The sequence below is a fragment of the Rhinolophus ferrumequinum genome, chromosome 10 (genome assembly GCF_004115265.2).
Source record: "Rhinolophus ferrumequinum isolate MPI-CBG mRhiFer1 chromosome 10, mRhiFer1_v1.p, whole genome shotgun sequence".
NCBI lineage: Eukaryota > Metazoa > Chordata > Mammalia > Chiroptera > Rhinolophidae > Rhinolophus > Rhinolophus ferrumequinum.
This window is the reverse complement of record NC_046293.1, coordinates 42,537,246-42,557,144: the sequence shown is the minus strand read 5'-3', so window position 1 is coordinate 42,557,144 and position 19,899 is coordinate 42,537,246. Positions and strand designations below refer to the sequence as shown.

General features: G+C 33.8%; 1 protein-coding gene across 1 annotated transcript in view; it reads left to right on the top strand.

Moving 5' to 3' along the window:
* The window catches only part of CPNE8 (copine 8), a 177,822-nt gene extending 158,140 nt beyond the window's left edge, over positions 1-19,682 (top strand). Inside the window, exons 17-20 of the mRNA XM_033118275.1 lie at positions 3,997-4,099; positions 5,224-5,281; positions 9,680-9,753; positions 17,844-19,682. Of these exons, the coding sequence (XP_032974166.1) occupies positions 3,997-4,099; positions 5,224-5,281; positions 9,680-9,753; positions 17,844-18,032 (424 nt within the window). The 3' untranslated portion in view covers positions 18,033-19,682. The remainder of the gene's footprint in view (positions 1-3,996; positions 4,100-5,223; positions 5,282-9,679; positions 9,754-17,843) is intronic.
* The last annotated feature ends 217 nt before the right edge of the window (positions 19,683-19,899 follow it).

The window sequence follows — 19,899 nt, the reverse complement described above, 5'->3', positions numbered from 1 at the left end:
ATCCTAAATTTTATATGAAATCACAAAAAATCCCAAATAGCCAAAGCAATCTTAAACAAGAAGAACAAAGCAGGAGGCATAAAACTGCTTGATGTTTAAAATTTACTACAAAGCTACAGCAAGGTACTGACATAAAAAGTAAACATATAGATCAATGCGAGAGAAAATAGCTCAGTAAAAAACTTCACATGTACAGTCAATTGACCTTTGACAAGGATAGCAAGAATATACAATGGAAAAGGGGTAAATTCTTCAATAAATGGCCCTGGGAAAATTGGATATCCACATGCAAAAGAATGGAATTGATCCATATCTTACAACTACTCACAAAAATTAACTCAAAATAGGTTAAAGACTTAAACCTAACACCTGAAACTGTAAAACTTTTACAAGAAAATAGAGTTAAAGCTTCTTAACGTTGGTTTTAGCAATACTTTATCGAGTTCGACACCAAAAGCAAAAGCATGCAATATAAATAGATGAGTGAGACTACAGCAAACTAAATTGTTTCCACACAGCAAAAGAAAACAACAAAATGAAAAAGCAATTTATGGAATGCAAGGAAATATTTATGAATCCTACAGCTGATGAGGTGTTAATTTCCTAAATATATAAGTAACTCCTCAACTCAATAGCAAAGGACAACCCAAATTTAAAAATGGACAAAGGACTTGCACAGACATTTCTCCAAAGAAGACATACAGATGACCAACAGATATACACAGAGCTGGTCAACATTACTAATCAAGAAAATGTGAATCAAAACCACAATGAGCTATCATCTCTCACTTGTTAGGGTGGCTATTATCAAAAAGTCAAAAAGTCTTTTGACTTTTTGATAATAGTGGGGATGTGGATAAAGTGGAACCCTTGTGCACTCTTGGTAGCAAAGTAAATTGGTTCAGCCACTATGAAAAACAATATAGACTCCTCAAAAACTAAAACTAGAGTTACCGTGTGTCCCTGAAAATAAAACCTAGCCGGACAATCAGCTCTAATGCGTCTTATAGTAAAATAAGACCAGGCCTTATCTAACATAATATAATATAAGACCAGGTCTTATATTAATTTTTTTCTCCAGAAGATGCTTTAGAGCTGATTGTCCGGCTAGGTCTTATTTTCAGGGAAACATGGTATCAGCAATCCCACTTCTGAGTATATATATCTAAAAGAATTGAAATCAGGATCTTGAAGAGATATCTGCAGCATTATTCACAACAGAAAAGATATGGTAACAACCCAAATATCCGTCAACAAATGAAGGGGTAAATAAAATGTGGTGCATACATACAATGAGATATCATTCAGCCTTAAAAAAAGAAAGAAATCGTACCATTTGCAACAACATGGGTAGACCAGAAGATATCATGCTATGAGAAATAAGTCAGTCATAGAAAGGCAAATACTGCATGGTTCCTCTTAGATGAGCATCTAAAATAAACATGTAGAAGTAGACAATGGAATGGTAATTATCAGGGGTTGGGAAAAAGGGTTCCATAGAGTAGCTGTTCGTATAAAGTTGCATATGTACAAGATGAGTAAATTCTGGAGATCTGTTTTACAACATAGTGTGTATAGTTAAGAATAAAGTATTGTGCACTTAAAATTTGTTAAGAGGGTAAATTTCATTTAAAATGTTCTGCACACACACACACAAGCACAGATACAAAGAAACTTTTGGAGGTTATGGATATATTTGTTACCTTGATTGTTTTGATGGTAACGTAAGTGTATGCATATGTTGAAACTCATCAAATTGTATCCATTAACTATGTGCAGTTTTCTGTATACCAATTATACCTTAATAAAGCTGGAAGAAAAAAGACATATTAACATGGGTAACCAGAAGCACTGAAACAGAAATAAAAAGTAAATAGGAAGGAAGGAAGGAAGGAAGGAAGGAAGGAAGGAAGGAAGGAAGGAAGGAAGGAAGGAAGGAAGGAAAGAAGGAAGGAAGGAAGTAAATGAATGAATCAGTCCATTAAGCCACTTGAGGTTGTATTTATAGGACTGCACAATACTCAACTTTCCATATTGTTTTTGAATTTGGTAGACATTTGCCATTTTAAGAGCATCATGTGCCAATAAAAGCATAAAAGCCATGCTATTGTACTCATAGGAGCGCTTCTCACTACTATTTATAGCCTTCCATTAATCACATGAAATATAAAACCCTATGTTTCTGAAGCAAAGATACTAAGAGATACTTTTTAAAAAATAATGGGTAGTTAAAAATTTTTAAATGAGTTCCTGAGGGAGATTATCCAACTTCTTTTCTTAAGAAAAAATTTAAGTATAAAATAGAAGAGGCTTATATCTGCTTTGGATTGTTTTCTATTGATTGTGTTACCATCAAATTAATACAAAATGCTTAATGTCCAAGATCAACCGTTCAATATTGTGGGAGTATTTTTCACTATAAGTTGTGGAACCAATTAAACACTATCTTTACAGAGTGTGAACAGACCACATACTATAGTGTCTTTATCAACCTATAACATTACCAGTCATTTTATTAGTAGCATGAGCAATTATTAGTTTCTATAGTCTATTGCAAAGTTGTAAATATTTTTCTTGTTCACAAATGGTTGTTAATCCTGCTCTCCAAGAAATAATTTTTGCCCTGATATGTTATTGGTCTGTCCCTGACCTGTTCAAACTTAATTCCTTAGGTTCTTGCTTATTCCTAGATATGACCTGAATACTAGTTATATACTAAAGATTATAAAAGTTATACTTGTTGATAATAAAATCTAGACACCCAGAATATACAACATGATGGAAAAAAGAGATATAATAAAATATAACATAGTCATAAAATTCCCCTCTAAATTACTGAGTGTTATTTGGTGAGAATTCTGAGAAACTTCTTCAAGTTCTAGAAATGTTATTATATAACCTAATTTTGTCTTTTTTGGATATAATTCTCCTTTCCATCTTGTCGTGCGGGGCGGCCTGCGGGGCCTCTGGTCCCGCTCCCCACATAAGAACGCAGGATATGGTGAGGCCAAAAAGAACACCCACGGAGCCATAGGTAGGGGAGTCATAGATAGGGGAGTCATACCACTATATTCTCACTGATGGCCTGGCGAGACACACATAGTAGTAGCCACATGATCCGCAGTCCACCATTCACCTCTCTGCCTGCCAACCAACCAACCAATCAACGCAGCCCTACACTTACATAAGTAGCCAATTGACTAACCGGTTACAGCTGATGGCCAACCAATCACAGTTGATGTTCATTCACTACCTGAGCCAGCACTCCTCCAGGTGAGGCAGAGAGCCTGGAAACCGCTCTCTGGGGCTCTGTCCCCACACATCTTTTATCAATTTAAAGTGTCTTAGGAACTTGAACTATGGATGGATGTATCACGAGCTTTTCTGTTGCATTTTTTTATTCAGATGAAATTCACATAAAGTAAAAGTAACCATTTTAAAGTGTACAGTTCAGTGACTTTCACAATGTTGTGTAACCATCGCCTCTGTCTAGTTCCAAAACAAGAAGCATTTATGATTATTGCTTACACTTACAGAACTGTATTATACATTGAGTACCATACATACAGTTGCTCTATACAAAAGTGTGTTATCTTGATTTTAAAGGTAAGAAAATAGAGTTCAGATAGCTCAAGTAATTTACTGACTCATACACATAATGTGTTGCTTATCCAGGACATTTCTTTTCCAAAGTTATATCCATTCCACTAAACATCCTCCCATCCAGCTCAACTTTTATTAGCGAAATGACTTTCTAAGGCACCCAGGCATTACTGTGTCCCAGCATTATAGTGATGTTGCTGTTCTTCTAGTGTGCTCTTTCAGGAAAATGTTATGTTTGAGAGTTTGCATGGTATAGGCTCCTAACATATGTTTAAATATTTTCTGGAGATTAAAAAGCCTGCTGACTATTCCAAATGATACTTAGCGGTCATCGCGTAGAGAGGAACTGTGTTATTTTCGGTGGTTTTCTTTACCTTTTTTGTTCCCTTTCAGATATGCTTCCTCTGTAAAGGATGGTTCCCAGTATTTTGTGCTCCTGATTGTGACAGATGGTGTGATCTCAGATATGGCTCAAACTAAGGAGTCTATAGTTAACGTAAGTAGGGTCATTCAGTCTTGGGCTTGCTAAATGACAGCATTGTGCTACTCAGGCTGAGACCAGAGTCTGTTCACTTGACAGTGAAACAAAATGCCCATGCTTTTGGAACCAATTGCATTCTTCACAACTCAGATACATTTGTACTGTTAATTTATGAGGACAAAGCTAAGGGTGTGGATGAGTTGTAACAAAATTATTTCCAAAATATAAAAATAAATAAGTTAATAGCACTACCTTCACGTGCAAATGTAAAGAGGAGGAGTAAAGGCTCACACATTTATTTGTTTATTTTTTAACTAGACACACTTGGATTGAATTTATACGGATTTCCGTTATATTCCGGTCAGTGATATTAGTGTTCAATTTAAAATATGGACTTAATAATTTAGGTTTAAACTAATAGGACATGATGCACTGAGCAACAATTTTTCATAATTCAATGACCTTCATAGTTGAAGATGTGGTTGCTATAGTGTTCACTCTATCAGTTGTTGTATCTCACATTTTTACCATTAAAATATTTAAAGTGATGATATCATTTAAGTGGTGCATATAATGGAAAAACATGCCATAACGTCAAATAATCAGTATTCCTCACAATCTCATGGATGTTTAGTATATAAATTAATCATACTAATAATAACTTTCTGTAATTATCATTTGTATTCACCCATTTACTATGAAAATTGCTTTTCCTAATCTTGGGTATATATGAGGAAGAATAGGACACACTATTTCACAAATATGGTACCTTTTATTTCCTCATTAGCATATAGGAAGAGAACATGAAAAAAGAGATCAAAGATACCCAAAGTAAGGTCAGGTAGACTTTGGCTGCTAATAGCGAGCAAAAGCTGATGTTCAATACCTTTTATTTTTTATGCTACCCAAAGTTAGTCATTTCTGAAGAATGTCCCACTGAATTAACTTATGTACAGAGTTCAGAAAGCTTAAGAGTGGAATCAAGTATATTATTCTGTTATTTTTAAATATGTTCAAAATTATTTTAATGAACACTTGTGAAAAAATATCAAATAAGACAGGATGTTAACTTTCTTCTTAATTCTTTTCTTAAGAACTCAGTTTCTTAATTGTGAACTAATTGTGTATTGTCTTTGAAGGCTTCAAAACTTCCGATGTCAATAATTATAGTAGGAGTTGGACCAGCAGAATTTGATGGTGAGTAATAAAATTTCAGTTGTATTCCATGAGAGTTTATTTATTCTGACTCATCATGGTATTAAGTTTCTATCACTCTTGTTAAAATATATGGATGTGAGTGTGCATGTGGATTTGCATATAATGTCCACATACATTTAGATGTAAATACAGATATCTCACGATGAAGTCTATTAAGGTGAACAAATTAAAAAATTGTCTTCTGACTAGAACATTAGCTCTCTAGTATAGATTAATTCAACGTGTATCTTTCCATTTCATTAGCGATGGTTTGTACCTCAAAGTAATACGTTTTAAGACTTACAGAGTGATAAATTGAGTTTTTGTTCCCAAAGCAAAATACTCCCTGGGTTCACTAAAAACTTGCAAGGATGTGCACTAGATTAATAAACGATTCGGTTGTGAATAGAAATGTTAACACAAGCATAATGGATTTTCCAACCCCCGCTAGTTGATAGACATTAGCTTTATAAATATATAAATTCTGCGTATGAAAGAGCAAAGTACAATGAAAATGGAATTGACCATCTTAGATTTAATGAGACGTTGTATAATTATGCTGAATTGACTTACTGGGTAGTTTTCTGCTTGGGCTCAGGCCTTGTTCGAGTGCTAATTAAATGACAGGTGTCTGTGTAACCAGTGATCTGGGTCAACTTCTTTAAGGATGGTCTGCTCATAGTCATTTGGTGAATTCCTTTAAGAGAACTCTGTGCTAGATAGCACCAGCATGTCTACATAACATTCACCTGATTCAGGTGTTTTTATATTAACAATGACAATTTCTTTATCTTGGGACTTCGGAAATGAAAATAATTTTAGAATATTTGGAACAACCTTTGGTATGTTACAGGTTAATTTAAGCATGTAGGTAGCTACTTTTAGTATGAGTAGCTCATGCTGGGATGATGCTCATTTAACCACCAGTGCCTCCTCCATAAGCGTAGTATAGATCTGTCAGCCTCAGGTAAAGACCTACAGGCAAAATTATATTATTGACCCAGGAAATTCTTTCCTTCAGTTCCATGCTTGGCCGGTAACCCTTTTCATTTTTATAATCTTCCATTTTCTAAAGCAAAAGTCATTTAGCTCTGATGGCTGCTGCTTCTGCTAATATGTTCTCTGTCCCTGGATATTTGTATCTTGTTTGCATTGTACTTCAGGCATGAATTTGAGACGCCTCTCTGGAGTCAGGAAAGCTGAGACACATCTTTCTTCTTAATGCTTTGTGCACTTGACCATCTGCATTAATAAGTGACAAACTGAAATTCCCAAACTTCACCCATTGCTAAGTTTAAAATGACTCATGCTTTCTTCTTCAGCTACTAATTTGCTTTTTCCTCTCAAGGATACACCTCTGATTGGGTACATATCAGGTCTCCCAGACTATTATGGAAGTCCACCATTAAGTGTATGAACTCAGTCACCTGTTCTTCAAGAGTCCCACACATAATTTTTATTATGGAGACACTGACCATTCCTGGTGTATATTTCTAGTCATATATTTCCATTCAGTGCAGCAGGCACAGCTATTTGGGTACTGCCCTCATCTAATTGCCACACCTATATATTTTGTTCTTTTGTTCCCAGTGAATTATTTATTAAGGTTTTGAGGTATGATAATTCAACATTTCCCTCTCTGATTTCCTGAGGTAACTGTAAAAAATGATATGCAGGAAACACTCAGACAGAGACCAGAATATAAGCTGTATTATTAGCAATGCAGAATTGGAGAATTTGGATTAACCTGTACACAGAGTCAGACTTCTCACTACTTCTTCCCCAAGATTAAATGACCTCAACCCTTATCTCCAGGCCTACTTCCGTAAAGGGGCAGAGTCTTGCCTATTAAGCGTGCCACAGGGAGAAATTGCCTTCAGCCTGAGGAAAGGCTACTCCAAAAAAGAGAGACTCAACGTCAGTTTCTTCTAATCTTAGTAATCCTAGGAATCACTCCTCTTTCCATGTGGAAAAGTGAGTGACGATTGTAGACAAAGAGGGAAGTTGCCTTCCCAGTAGAATTCCCTCTTGGGAATTAGAATGAAACTTTCCTGTGGAGGACATATGAACAGGGAATTAGGGCTCTGCAGCCCCTGGTTTCTGCTTTCACCACGATGGAAGTTCAAACAGGATAGGGAATCTTCCAGGCCAGTTCTAGAAAAGCAGGTTATCCCACTAAGAGACAATAGATGCTTCTCAAAAGGATTTTCTTTTTCGTCTTAAAACACATCAATGGCTAAGAAGAAAAGGACAGAATACTCATGTTTCATGTAGAAAAATCTCTGACTTACATTCAAATTACTACTCTCCTGTCAGAAGAGTCTTTCTATGGGCACTTCCAACTCTACCACAGAGTAAGTTTATATGTCCCACATATAAATTGACATAGGAAAAGACTGAAATAAAACTTGCAAATTTTATCAGTTAACCACCTAAATCCAACATCTACACATTTTTAACCAGAAGGGCATTATTTGCATGGGCAAGAAAGGTAATACTTGGTCATCCATTCTTTGAAAGTAGAGGAAATAGGAATAAACTCTCAGATGAATGAGTATTCCAGTTTCTTATTTCTGTTTTTTAATAAGCACAATTTACAACTTTATGTACAAGTTTCTCCCAATGATGTTTTTTTTCATGCCTCTATAATGCACCTTCAGTAAGAGGAAAGATTTCTCAAGGCAGGATTTCTTTATCCTTGAAAGGCAAAAGGTCAAATTAAAGCAGCATCTGCTTTGGTTCACTGTAGGAGGACAGAAATAGAAAGGGCTCTAACTTCACGATGTTTCCCATGGCTACAAAGTAGTGTAGGTCCGTCTCAATTACACCTTTTTTCCAAGCAGAGGTACTGGTGGGGAACCAGGGCTTACATCTTCAGACTCCTTGAGGACCAGATAATCTGAAAACCTGAAGGGTGAACGTTACCCTTCCACCACGTACATGCCATTTCTTTTCTCCTTGCTCTCAAAAGTGTGGTCTCCAGTTCTTGCTACCTACAGCCTTTGAATCCAAAGGACATGCTGAAAAGTGGGAGGTGTTTTATAGGATCTCATGCTAATACGTTATTGCCCGAATAACTGTCATTTTCTTTAGTTAGCAAATTACATAATAAAGGAGAAGTTTCTGCTATTGCTGGCGTGTCATCATCAATGTACATTTATGTCTCAAAGCAATGTGCAAATTTTGAAAACAAACCTAGACCAGAAAGAGGAATTAACTACTGAAAATGTTTGAGTATGATGAATTCTCTTATTTACATCCCTAATAAGTAGGGGAGAAAACATAGGCCTTTTGTATTTTGAATAAGTTAATTACCTTATTATTGGCCATGTACATATTTTACTACGTTGTGACATATATGGTATATCTAAGCAAGTTGAGGGATGTCTCTCTATTAATTATGAGTACTAGCCACGCTTCAGCCCAGACATTGACTCATGAACATGTATAGAAAAGGAAATTTTAAAACAATGATTTTTGACCCAAATGCATTATCCAAGCACTGAAGAAAAACAGCAAGGAAAGGTGAGGATTGTATTCTGACTGAGCAATATTTTTAGAGGGTTGAGGCAAACATTATAACTGCAAGTGGCTCTCTGGAGTCCAGTGAATGTCCTGTGTGTACAAAATGAATTATCAGTAATATAATTATACTTTAAGCACAAATTAGCATTCCTCATGTAATTAATTATTTAGAGAATTCTTACTGAAAACCTAATAAACACTGGCAAATGTTCTTAATTGCAGCATAACATTACTGCAGCACTGTGAACTGTCCCATTAGATTGCAGCATTCCCAAATACCAGCTGATATATGTAATGTTGAAATGCTTTCTTAACCAACAAAAAAATCATACTTCAGGAAAAAAAAAAAATCATACTTTATCCAAATAGTATATGGGCCTCGCAAATGCCTCTTTGTTTTAAAATCTATGTGATAAGTTAGCAATTGGGCGATATGGACAAATAGCTTTGCTGTAGTTTCAATGAGAATAAAGTTCAAATTGTTATTGGAAATGCTATGATGATTAGCACCACGTTTATTAAATTAGAAAGAAAAATTAAAATTGAATACATTAGTAGCACTGGCCCAAACAGTCGTGTAAGCATCGAACCCAGGGTTGAGAACGCTTAGGGTGGGGAGGTGTACCTAAAGTCTTTTGCACTGCATTGGCTCTTCTCATCTTTCACAAAGTCTTGGCTGGCTTTCTTCGTTTGTAGAACTTACGCTCCGTCAAATTTTGTAGGAGAAATGAGTGAGAAAATGAAGGGATCGATAGCTTTCGGCCTTTACGTAGGATGTATTGGTACTCCTGACATCTTGGTTTCCTTATTGCCTACATTGTTTTACTGTATGACTAAAATGCGCTGGAGAAATTATTCTATTTTATTTTCCAGCAATGATTGAGTTGGATGGCGATGATGTAAGAGTTTCTTCCAGAGGAAAATATGCTGAAAGGGACATTGTGCAGGTAAGAAATTTAATGAAAATGATGTATTTTGTTCATTGTGAAGAGCCCGTGTCAATTCTGATTTGTAAATAAACAACTTAAAGTGAAATTGAGAGTCTGGGGTCTGTTTAACCTACTTGGTTGATTCTCTGTGAGATGCATGTTAAGTCATAGAGCCTAGAATAAACCCGAATTCATTTCCCCTGTACTTCAGGTTCACCATGAATAAAACAGAAATGTTAATCCGTTTATTTTTATTACTATTTTATTGTTACCTACTTTATTATGATCAGAAAATGTCATTGATATTTTTAGTAAAATTAGAGGCTAGAAACTTAACAGGCTTTTTAATGATGCTTACCTATTCATTATTTAGTCCTCAACAACGACTAAATGTATTTTAAGACAGCTGATACATATTCAGAATAGGTAAATATAATAGAAACAAACCAAACACTGTAGATGTTTTTATGTTTCCCCTATAAATGATGGTTTAAAAAGTGGAAAAAGAGACCTTAAAACTATATATAAATGTATAAATTATATAAGCTATATATATTATCATATATAAATAACATAATATGATAATATATGACATATATAATAATGATGATATATATATGAGTCACAGTTCTGTTCGAATAAAAAAAATACTTAACTAAAGCCTGCTATTCTTGCAGTGAATAGAAAGAAAACATTCAGTAATTAATATATTTAAAATTTATAATTGAAAGCAAGGAGTTAATTCAACTAATTTTGTGCATACTTTATAGTCTCCATATCTGTTAGGATGTCAGAAGGGAAAGGGCTGTAAAGTATACCTTCTTAATATAGGGAAGGGAAGAAGTTTTCAGTACCATTTAAGTACATGATCTAAAAGTTTTGGAGGAGCAAACAATGGATTTCAATATTAACTCCTAAATAATAACTTATATATGTATGCATAATACAGTCATTAAGAGAATCTAATTTGGAATCCTATAGAGTTTCGTTCAAATTCTGGATTACTCACTGTGATAACCTGGACAGGCTTTCTATTATAAATTTCAGTGTTCTGGCATTGTTGTAAAGATTAAATGAGGTAATGTATATAATATACATTCCTGAAATACAACTTAGTATAATACAACAAAAATGATTAAAATAATTTGAGGGAGAATATACTAAAATAATTTGTAAATATGATAATATAAAGATTAATGTTGATAAAGATTAAAAAGCATTGTTTTTTATCAGTCAACAAAATTAAATTTTAAATTAGAAACATTTTTAAACTGTTTTTAAAGACAATTAAATATGAGTTAAAGTTTTTAACTTAATGTTCTTGGTAGAGTAAAAAGCAGATAAATACATGAATGATTAGGTTAAAAGCACCTGAGAAAAGGGACATGTAATTTGGTCATCTATATAAGAATCCCATAGTGTTTTGTTTTCCTAATTAAACATATAATATTCACCTGAACCTCATTAGCATAATTATAAATCCAAGTAATTACACTTTATCTAAAAGCTCTCCATAATGTCTAGCTCAGTTTCCAAAAATTAAATTACTAAAGGGAAGTATGAATTTGAAGTCCTTTAGAATGTGTTATGTTGCTGTTGTAATGCATTTTTATGAAGTTACCAGAGACCACCCCATATCTCATAGTATCATCTAAATGATGCTTACGGGAAACTTGGTATTCCTTTTCTCCTTTAGGAGGGACTGAAGATTGCTCACATCATTAAGGTTTTCTTTAAGAGGACTAATACGTTGAATTAATGACAACCAGCAGTTGTTATTTTATTTGTAAAATAACATTTCCCTTGATCAAAGAAATATTTAGTCTCTCAGTGGATATGGTATATTGGACAAAATATTGAGATAGGATCCAGATCTATGAAAATATGTCGTTGGCACTCTGATCTTGAACAAGTCAATAAATTTCTTTGAGCCTTTGTTTCATTACCTGTAAACTCTAAATTCTTTTATCTTTGCTCTCTCCATGATGTTTTGCATCTCGGAAGAAGTAACAGACATGAAAATATTTTTTTATTTATCAGTATATTAGTATAATTATATGTTTCTCTCTTTGACAGTCAGAATCCTTAAGAGCAGTCTACCGCCATAGTATGATACTGGAATGCACAAAGGTTTTAAAGACACCTGGGAATATAGCTAAACACTGAAGGGATTTTACTACATACAGTTGAACTGAAAGAACTGTGAGATCTTACATATACTGAACACGAAATTCAAATGTCCCCAGAAAACTAGTAGCCTCCTGAATGACAGTGACATCTTGATTTACTTTTAGTTAAGTGACATGCCTACTTTTAGTTAAGGAGATTTGATACACCCTTTTCTAATTTCATGCAGAAGTCCCTAAATGGTGATTGATGGTTAAAAATAGTAAGCAAGGTAATACTTTACATATCTCAATGTATTGATGAAAAATTAGCATCCTCTCTCTCGTCTTGAATAAGATTTAAAAACATTCCATCATCGCAGTTTTCCAGCTTCAATTATCCACTAAAACATTTTTTATGAGTTATTGAAATATTCTTTAATATTTAGAATATTGGAGTTGTGAGGGCACACCAAGAATAACATTGTCAGTCTTCCCATCATAAGAAAAATATCTAAGCCATCATAATCAATGCTGTAAACAATGCTGGCTAAAATATTATCAGAAAATAGGGTCTATTTAGGCTCTTTTAACTTTTCACTACTTTTAATTTCTTAAATGTTGAAGCTAATCAAGTTAATTCACGGCAAATGAAACCCCATGTTTCTTAAGTGGACAAAACCCCAAGCCTGCAAATAGTAGGTAGCTGAGTTCCAGCAGAAAATTGGGGGTAGTAGCTGGGGTTTTCATTATTATGTCCAATCTTAAGTACCATCCAACTTCTTCATATAATAATAACATTTAATCACTTATTAAGTATGCAGGTAGGCTAAGAGAACAGCATTACTTCACTCAGTCAGTCCTTAATTGACTTTATGAGACAGGTACTTTTACTACCATATTTTTAAAAAGAAGAAATGAAGTTTAATTTCTCTTGTTTGTGGTCACATAGCCAGTAAGAAATGGAGCCCCAGTTTAACCTTAAAAATCTTAAAATGCTAGATTCTAAAATTCTTAACAAATATTCTGTGTAACTTTGATTCCAAAACCTAAATATAGCATTTAAGAGTCTCTAAGACCGACCCGTCTTCCTCTGTAGCTACACACACACACACACACACACACACACACACACACACACACACACACACACACACACTTTGTCTAGATAAATAGGACTATCTTTGTATCACACAGTTCCACTGCTCTTGCTTTATTTTCCCTTGTCATTTTACTCAAATAGTTTTCCTCCTCATTGGGCTGATTAAGATCCTACATTTTGAAATTTCCCACTATACAGCCTCTTACAAAGCCCTCTCTCTGCACACTTGAACTAATTTCCCCTTTTTGTTCACTTTATGCACATATCACTTTACATCTTTCTAAAAATATTGGTTAGTTTTTTCCTTGTACTAATTTATAAATAAGGAAACTGAGGCACAAGATGGGGTGTTAAACAACTTTTGCAAAGTTATTTGGGTCATAAATTGGTAGACCCAACTTTCAAACAGAGCTCTGGTTTTAAAACCTGTGTTCTTTCTGTGATAACACACGTACTCTCCCAAAAGGCAAAATTCTAATGAAAATTCTAATGATCTATTCCCATTTTCATCTTACTGTCATGGTTAATGTATCAGAGTTAGATCAATTTGGGCTCAAATAATGACTCTGATACTTATACCTATCTAATATTGGGTAAATTAAGTAAACTCTCTAAGTTACAGTTTCCTCTTCTGTAATTTCAAAATATGGATAATGTGCTTATAAAAATTAAATATTGTAAACTATTATACTAAATCACTTAGCAGAAGGCTTCCCACTTCTGGTTGCTCAATAAATACATTAATATCAGTGTCCGTTATTATGATTAGTTAGTATTTGGCATAGTCCAGTGGGAAGGCATTTTATGTAACTATTTTATAGTGGCTGTCCCTTGACATATGACACTGTAGTCAGCCTTATGTGTCATTATATTCATTGCCTCAAGGTTCAATCTCATATGACTATAGTATAAACAGAAAGCAGGATGAGATCCTGTGGTTGTTATTCTAAAACTTAAATGACTTATTTTCTTTGATCAATGTATATGTGTGTGTATATATACAGAGGGTGCCAAAAAAATACAAGTGGACAGTCTGGTCAATGTTACTCAAGCAGTAGTTCACTGTAATCAGAAGTGTCTGGATGCTGATGGTAACCACTTTGAGCACCTCTTGTAATTGCAGAAGTCAAACGTGACTTGTATTCATCTTTTGTTACTGGTGTATATTGAGTATTAGAAATAATACAGTTTTTTCCTTTCTTAAAATGTGTATACACTGTTTTGGCACCGTGTGTGTGTGTGTGTGTGTGTGTGTGTGTGTGTACACATATATGTGTGTGTGTGTATATATATACACACACACATATATATGTATATATATATGTATATATTTATATGTGTGCGTGTATATATATATATATATATATACTATTTGTTTCCTTGCTTGTGCTATGAATTGGCCATTGTATACAGTACAATGTCATTTCTCTTGGTTGCATGCAGCTGCTGGCTAGGCTATCATTTCCTTAAAAATTATATTTAAATCATATTTTCCATTAAAAAGTGACTAATAACCTTGAAGGCTTAGACTGGAAAATCACTAATGGAGCTCTGCACAGTAGGAAAAATCAAGTAAAATTGAGCAGAGCCGCAACTAAAAGCCCATTTGCCCAAACTGATTTAAACTTGTTTTCACAAATAGGCGAAGCTGCCTGGTAGAGCAGCCATGAGGAACATTTTCCTTGTGGTGGATGGATGCTAAAAGAAAGATGTAGAGTATCAAGGATATAGGATATTTCTGTGGAACAGAATGTATTTATTGGTATTCATCACATGAATGTGATAAATTAGTACAAGGTGAAAATTGATTTATTCCTCTAACCTGAGCATTTTAAGGGTCCAAGTTAATTGGTGGTAATAGTCAATGATCAACTGTATTTACAGGTATGTGGGCGTTATTTTGAACAGCAGGTCCCCAGGTACAGTAATCAGAAATGATTGACTAAAAGGGACAATAAACAGTGTGGTCTGAAAGGTTGAGTGGAAAACTGTAGAAGGATATGAGCAACAGTTTAAGAAGAAAGAGGGCATTTTGTTTTTCTTGAAAACTTTAAGATTTGACATTAATAACAGATAAAGGAAATGAAAAATCACTTGTTATTTCCATCTTTCACTTAGGAGGGTATGTCCTGACATGACTGAATCAATGAATGTTCCGTTGGAAAAGGTTTAGATAAATTAGGTTCATGAGTAGAAAGTTATCAACATTTTTTTTTTCCAACTCCAACACACACGTGGGATGAAGTGTACTCCTGTTGATAACAGTAACTTGCTATGATAGTGATTTGTAACCTAAGGCAAAGTTCCTTAATACTCAAGGGGCGTATCTGTGCACCCACTTAACAAACCGAAGTTAAATGTGATACATATTTCTTTCTTGCCCACTAGTTACAAAATTATTTTTAGATGAGTAGAACTGTGTATATTGTGAAAGCAGTGATCTTGATTCTTAGTTTTGACATTCCAGAGAATCATAACGTTCTTAAAAATGAGTTTTAACTTACTTCAATAAAAAAATTAACATATCTCATAGAATTTGCTGGAAAGGTGAAACAACAGGTGTTTTAAAATTATAAAAAGTCTGGGAATTATTATTTTAGATTACCCAATACTGATATTGTACTTATAGTTGAAAGAGATAAATAGATAAGAATGTTCTTTGTATATAATGTTTGATGTGAATGTAAAAAGGAAACTATTAAGAAGATAGTTTCATATTTATATTGAATATATAAATCTATAAATTGATGAATAGTGATAACAACTATCATATATAGTACATATTATGAGTTGAATGCTGTTTTAAGCACTTTTCATGTTAACTTACTTAATATCACAACCTAATGAAGAAGGTATTATTATTATCCTCATTTTATAGAAGAGGAAGCTAAAGCAAAGAGTGGAAAGTAATTTTTCCAAGATCCTGTAGCTAAATAAGTAGCAAACCATCTTCTGAACCTGGGAAGTCTCATTCCAAAGTTTGTGAGAATAAGTGATACAAAAGGTAAATTAGCTTAATGTCCCTGGTGTAGATGAAAGGTAAAGAATCAAATAAAAATATAAAAAAGCAAAGCTGAGGTAAAGGAATGACTAGGCAGGTGAGATCTCCTTCTTCCCCATAGAAGTACCAACTATTTGCCAGAGGAGTCATTTTCCTGAAATGTAGGTATTAGCTACACATTTTGAAAAATACATTCTGTTTTGTAAAAATAGCTTAAAAGATAATTAGATATATACTAACTGTACCAACATTACTAAGTATTAATTTTTAAAATATTAGGCCTTTTAAAATAAGGATGAAATAAATTATTGCTACAATTAGACATCTTTTCTCATTAATCCTTTATTATGTTAAGTCTTATTTTCTCACTTTTTAAATTATTGTTTCACAGAGAAAATAAATATTAACCTCGTTGATTTTTGTATTTAAAATGCCAAGTCTTATCCACAGTTTGTTAATATGACTTCATAAAAGTTCACATTCCCCTAGTTTTCTTCTCAGCTGAAGATTACATTTGCTCTGTTAGTTTTTTCTTACCCTTACTTAGCTACCTCTAGGGGTAAGAGAAAAGTTTGTCACCTTTCTATAACACTTTTCTAAAAGCTGTGCTGAGTTTTCCTTCTGAGAAAGATAGGGTAAAAATAAAGTCTTGCTTTGCCTACAGCATGTCTAATTCTAAAAAGAAAGGAGTGATTTTCTACTCTTCCTTAAAAGAGACTGCTTTCACAGCATACAAGATATTATGCCTTCTCTTTTATTTCTTAACATTTTAACTCGGTTTACCTATAACATTTTAACTCAGTTGACCATTTTGAAGCCTGCTTCTTAATAACAGTTGTTTTCTCAAAGCACATCTTGAGAAACTGCTTAAATCAAGAGTAAGTTTTTCAAAATAAATTTAAAATAATTATGTTACTGTATGAGGTGGGAGTGTGCTTACTTTCTCTATGTATGGGGATAATGATTTATTTTAAAATTTAAAACATTATACTTTGAAATTGTTCAACATCCTAAAATGTCTTCCTTGTGCCTTTTCTTTAAGACCTAAAATTACTGTGTTCTCAAACTATCACAACATTCATTAACAGTTCCAATTTCCAAGTTGCTTTAAAAATCATCATATCTCTAAGGGGCAATTGAACTAATGTCCTCAAACAACACTGTGTTTATTAACTTAAGCGATCATTATAAATGAGAAGGGAATCAGGCAAACCATTGCCAGAGTATTTGGTGTTGAGCTGATAAGGGCTCTCACATAATTACTTGTATAAAGATAGAGCAATAATTTTTATACGGTGTAAAAATAAGAATGATGGTATTTCAGTATCAACACTGGGGCAAGATTTAATGTACTGAATATTTTAGATTCCCACTAATATGAGCTGTGTGAATTTCATATGTCCATATGGTTTGATGTTGTAGTAATCATTAAAAATACATGTATTTGGGAATCTTTAACAACATACACTGTTTTTCTCACCCTGCATTGGGTAATATTTCTGGATTGAAACCTGAATTAGATATGTGCTAACTCCATTTGACAGGAAACTGAGCCCTGAAAATGTTCAATGCTGCATCCTGTTAGGAGTTAGCCTAGGTGGAGAACTCAAAACTGCCAACACATGTGGCAATGTGGTGGGCCTATCAGGACCAGGAGACATGAGTTATGGAGTTAAAAACAGTTACATCCCTTTTTAGATAAAGTTCATATTAGAAAGTTTGGTCACTGTTATAGCTGTTTGTCACGAATCATGTATCTTTAAAATGCCCAGTAATTATTATTCATGTCACCCATGACTCCAGGTTTCTCTGATACTGCTATAACCATTTACATGTGCTAATTCTTGTGTCTACTAAATAGCATACTAAAGTCTGTGAAATTTGTTCACCTCTGTTTTAGTTCGTGCCCTTCAGAGATTATATTGACAGAAGCGGAAACCACATACTGAGCATGGCTAGACTGGCTAAAGATGTCCTAGCTGAGATCCCAGAGCAGTTTCTCTCCTACATGAGGGCCCGAGGAATCAAGCCATCGCCTGCGCCTCCCCCGTACACCCCGCCTACACACGTGCTACAGACTCAGATATGATTGTGCTCTGAAATGTTAATGTTAAGTGCACGTCAGTTACAACTGCTGAGTCAAGCTTTGCTCCTGGTGCTCAGTCATGAACCAGGGAATGAGAAACTTTTCTCCGTTTGGTTTCAGCAGTACTGGTTAACATGCTTTCTGGATCCAAAATTAATTCTCTTCCTAAACCAAAACTGTAAATATGATTGTTGCATGAGCAACAGAAAAATTGTCTGAATGCTTGAAGCAAAATATGGGTGTCTTCTCTGAATCTTTACTTTTTTTTTTTTTTTGGACAAAAACGGCTAATTTTCATTTTATTGTTGGGAAAAAGCACAAACTATGTTTTTAACTCAAATACTGTCCTCGACTGCTTTGTGTATAAGAAAGCAGTCTCTCTGTATCAATGTTTACATGTTACTACTTTTTAAATTTCAATACTTTTATAACTGTTCTTAAGAATAAGAGTTTTGAATATTGAATCCTTTGTCTTCAAATTACAATAGCTATAATCACAAGAGCAATATCTCTTTGGATGGCTGTCTGGACAAATACAATTACAAACAAGGGAAAGGAAAAATACTTTTGTATTTCTCAGTATGCGAATTGTCTTATGAATTTTCATCTGCTTAGTTCCTCTGCCTTGTTGGCCAAGTATCGTAGTTTAAGCTTAGCAGATGTGTATCCTGTAAGAACATGCATTTTTCATGGAGTTTGGGTTCTAAATTTAGACTACAGTCACTTTGTGTTTTGTAATGCCAAATAGAAATTTTTGAAAAAGTCAAAACATTGTGAACTGTAAGTGCACAGAAAATGCTTTGTGTAAAAAGTAGCATCTTTCCATTATGCTATTTAGAAAGGCTAAAACCCAGAATATTTAACTATCAACCACGTAGCAGAAGTTTTAAACTTTTGATTCCATTATACCTTGTCTAGATATTTTAATTCAAAGGGATACTGGCTCTCTTGGATTCCTTATCACCTTTCCATGTTGCCACACAGGGTGCACATCCCGGAGTTTTTTTGTGAATTCCCAGTGACTTAGTGCACAATCCATTTGTGAAATAACCCCCTCCTATATGCTAATCTGCCTGTCCTTAATTGTAAAGAGTTTTTGCATGTACAGTTTTTACAAGAATTACAGTTTTGTGATGTGTCCAAATTAAAGCATTTCTTTAGAACAAATGGCCTTAAATTCTCACAGAATTCCTGGAAATGATTGTGAATTGCCTTCAAATAATAGAAAAGTGTATTTATTTATTTTTTTGTGTGTCAACAATGTAACTTCTTTATAATATTTTTTCTTACTTTTACTATTTACTACTTAGTTTATTTTTACTGTATGTTGTCTCTTTGTCCCAAGTTGACTTTTATAAGCATGAAACTATTTTACTGAAAAGAAAAGTATATACATCCACATATCTTACAGTATAAATGTTATATAATGATGTAATACTAAATTGTCCATTTTTAAGTATGTATTAAAATCTTTAAAAGGGTAACTCTTGCTCTGTAAATTTTATGTATAATGACCTGGAGTCTGATTATTTCCTTTACTGATCTTAAATAATTATACCAGTACAGTTTATTAACCTACAGATTTTTTATTTATCTTCATCCATACAAAATAACAAAAATAAATAAGATCAATATTCTTTCCTTCTTGTCAAACATCAGTTATTTTTCTTTGAACTGACCAGTGTATATGAAAGATATGTCCTTCTCATCTAAATAGCAGTGTGCTGAAACCTAGTGGGGGTAGATAGCTAAGAATGAAACCATCGCAGTTACAAATCTATCCTTTGTATGGCTGACGATAATTATCAGAAACATATGTGATATTATTTCTACGTGTAAGATTAGAAACTACCTAATCTTGTCTCTTTAT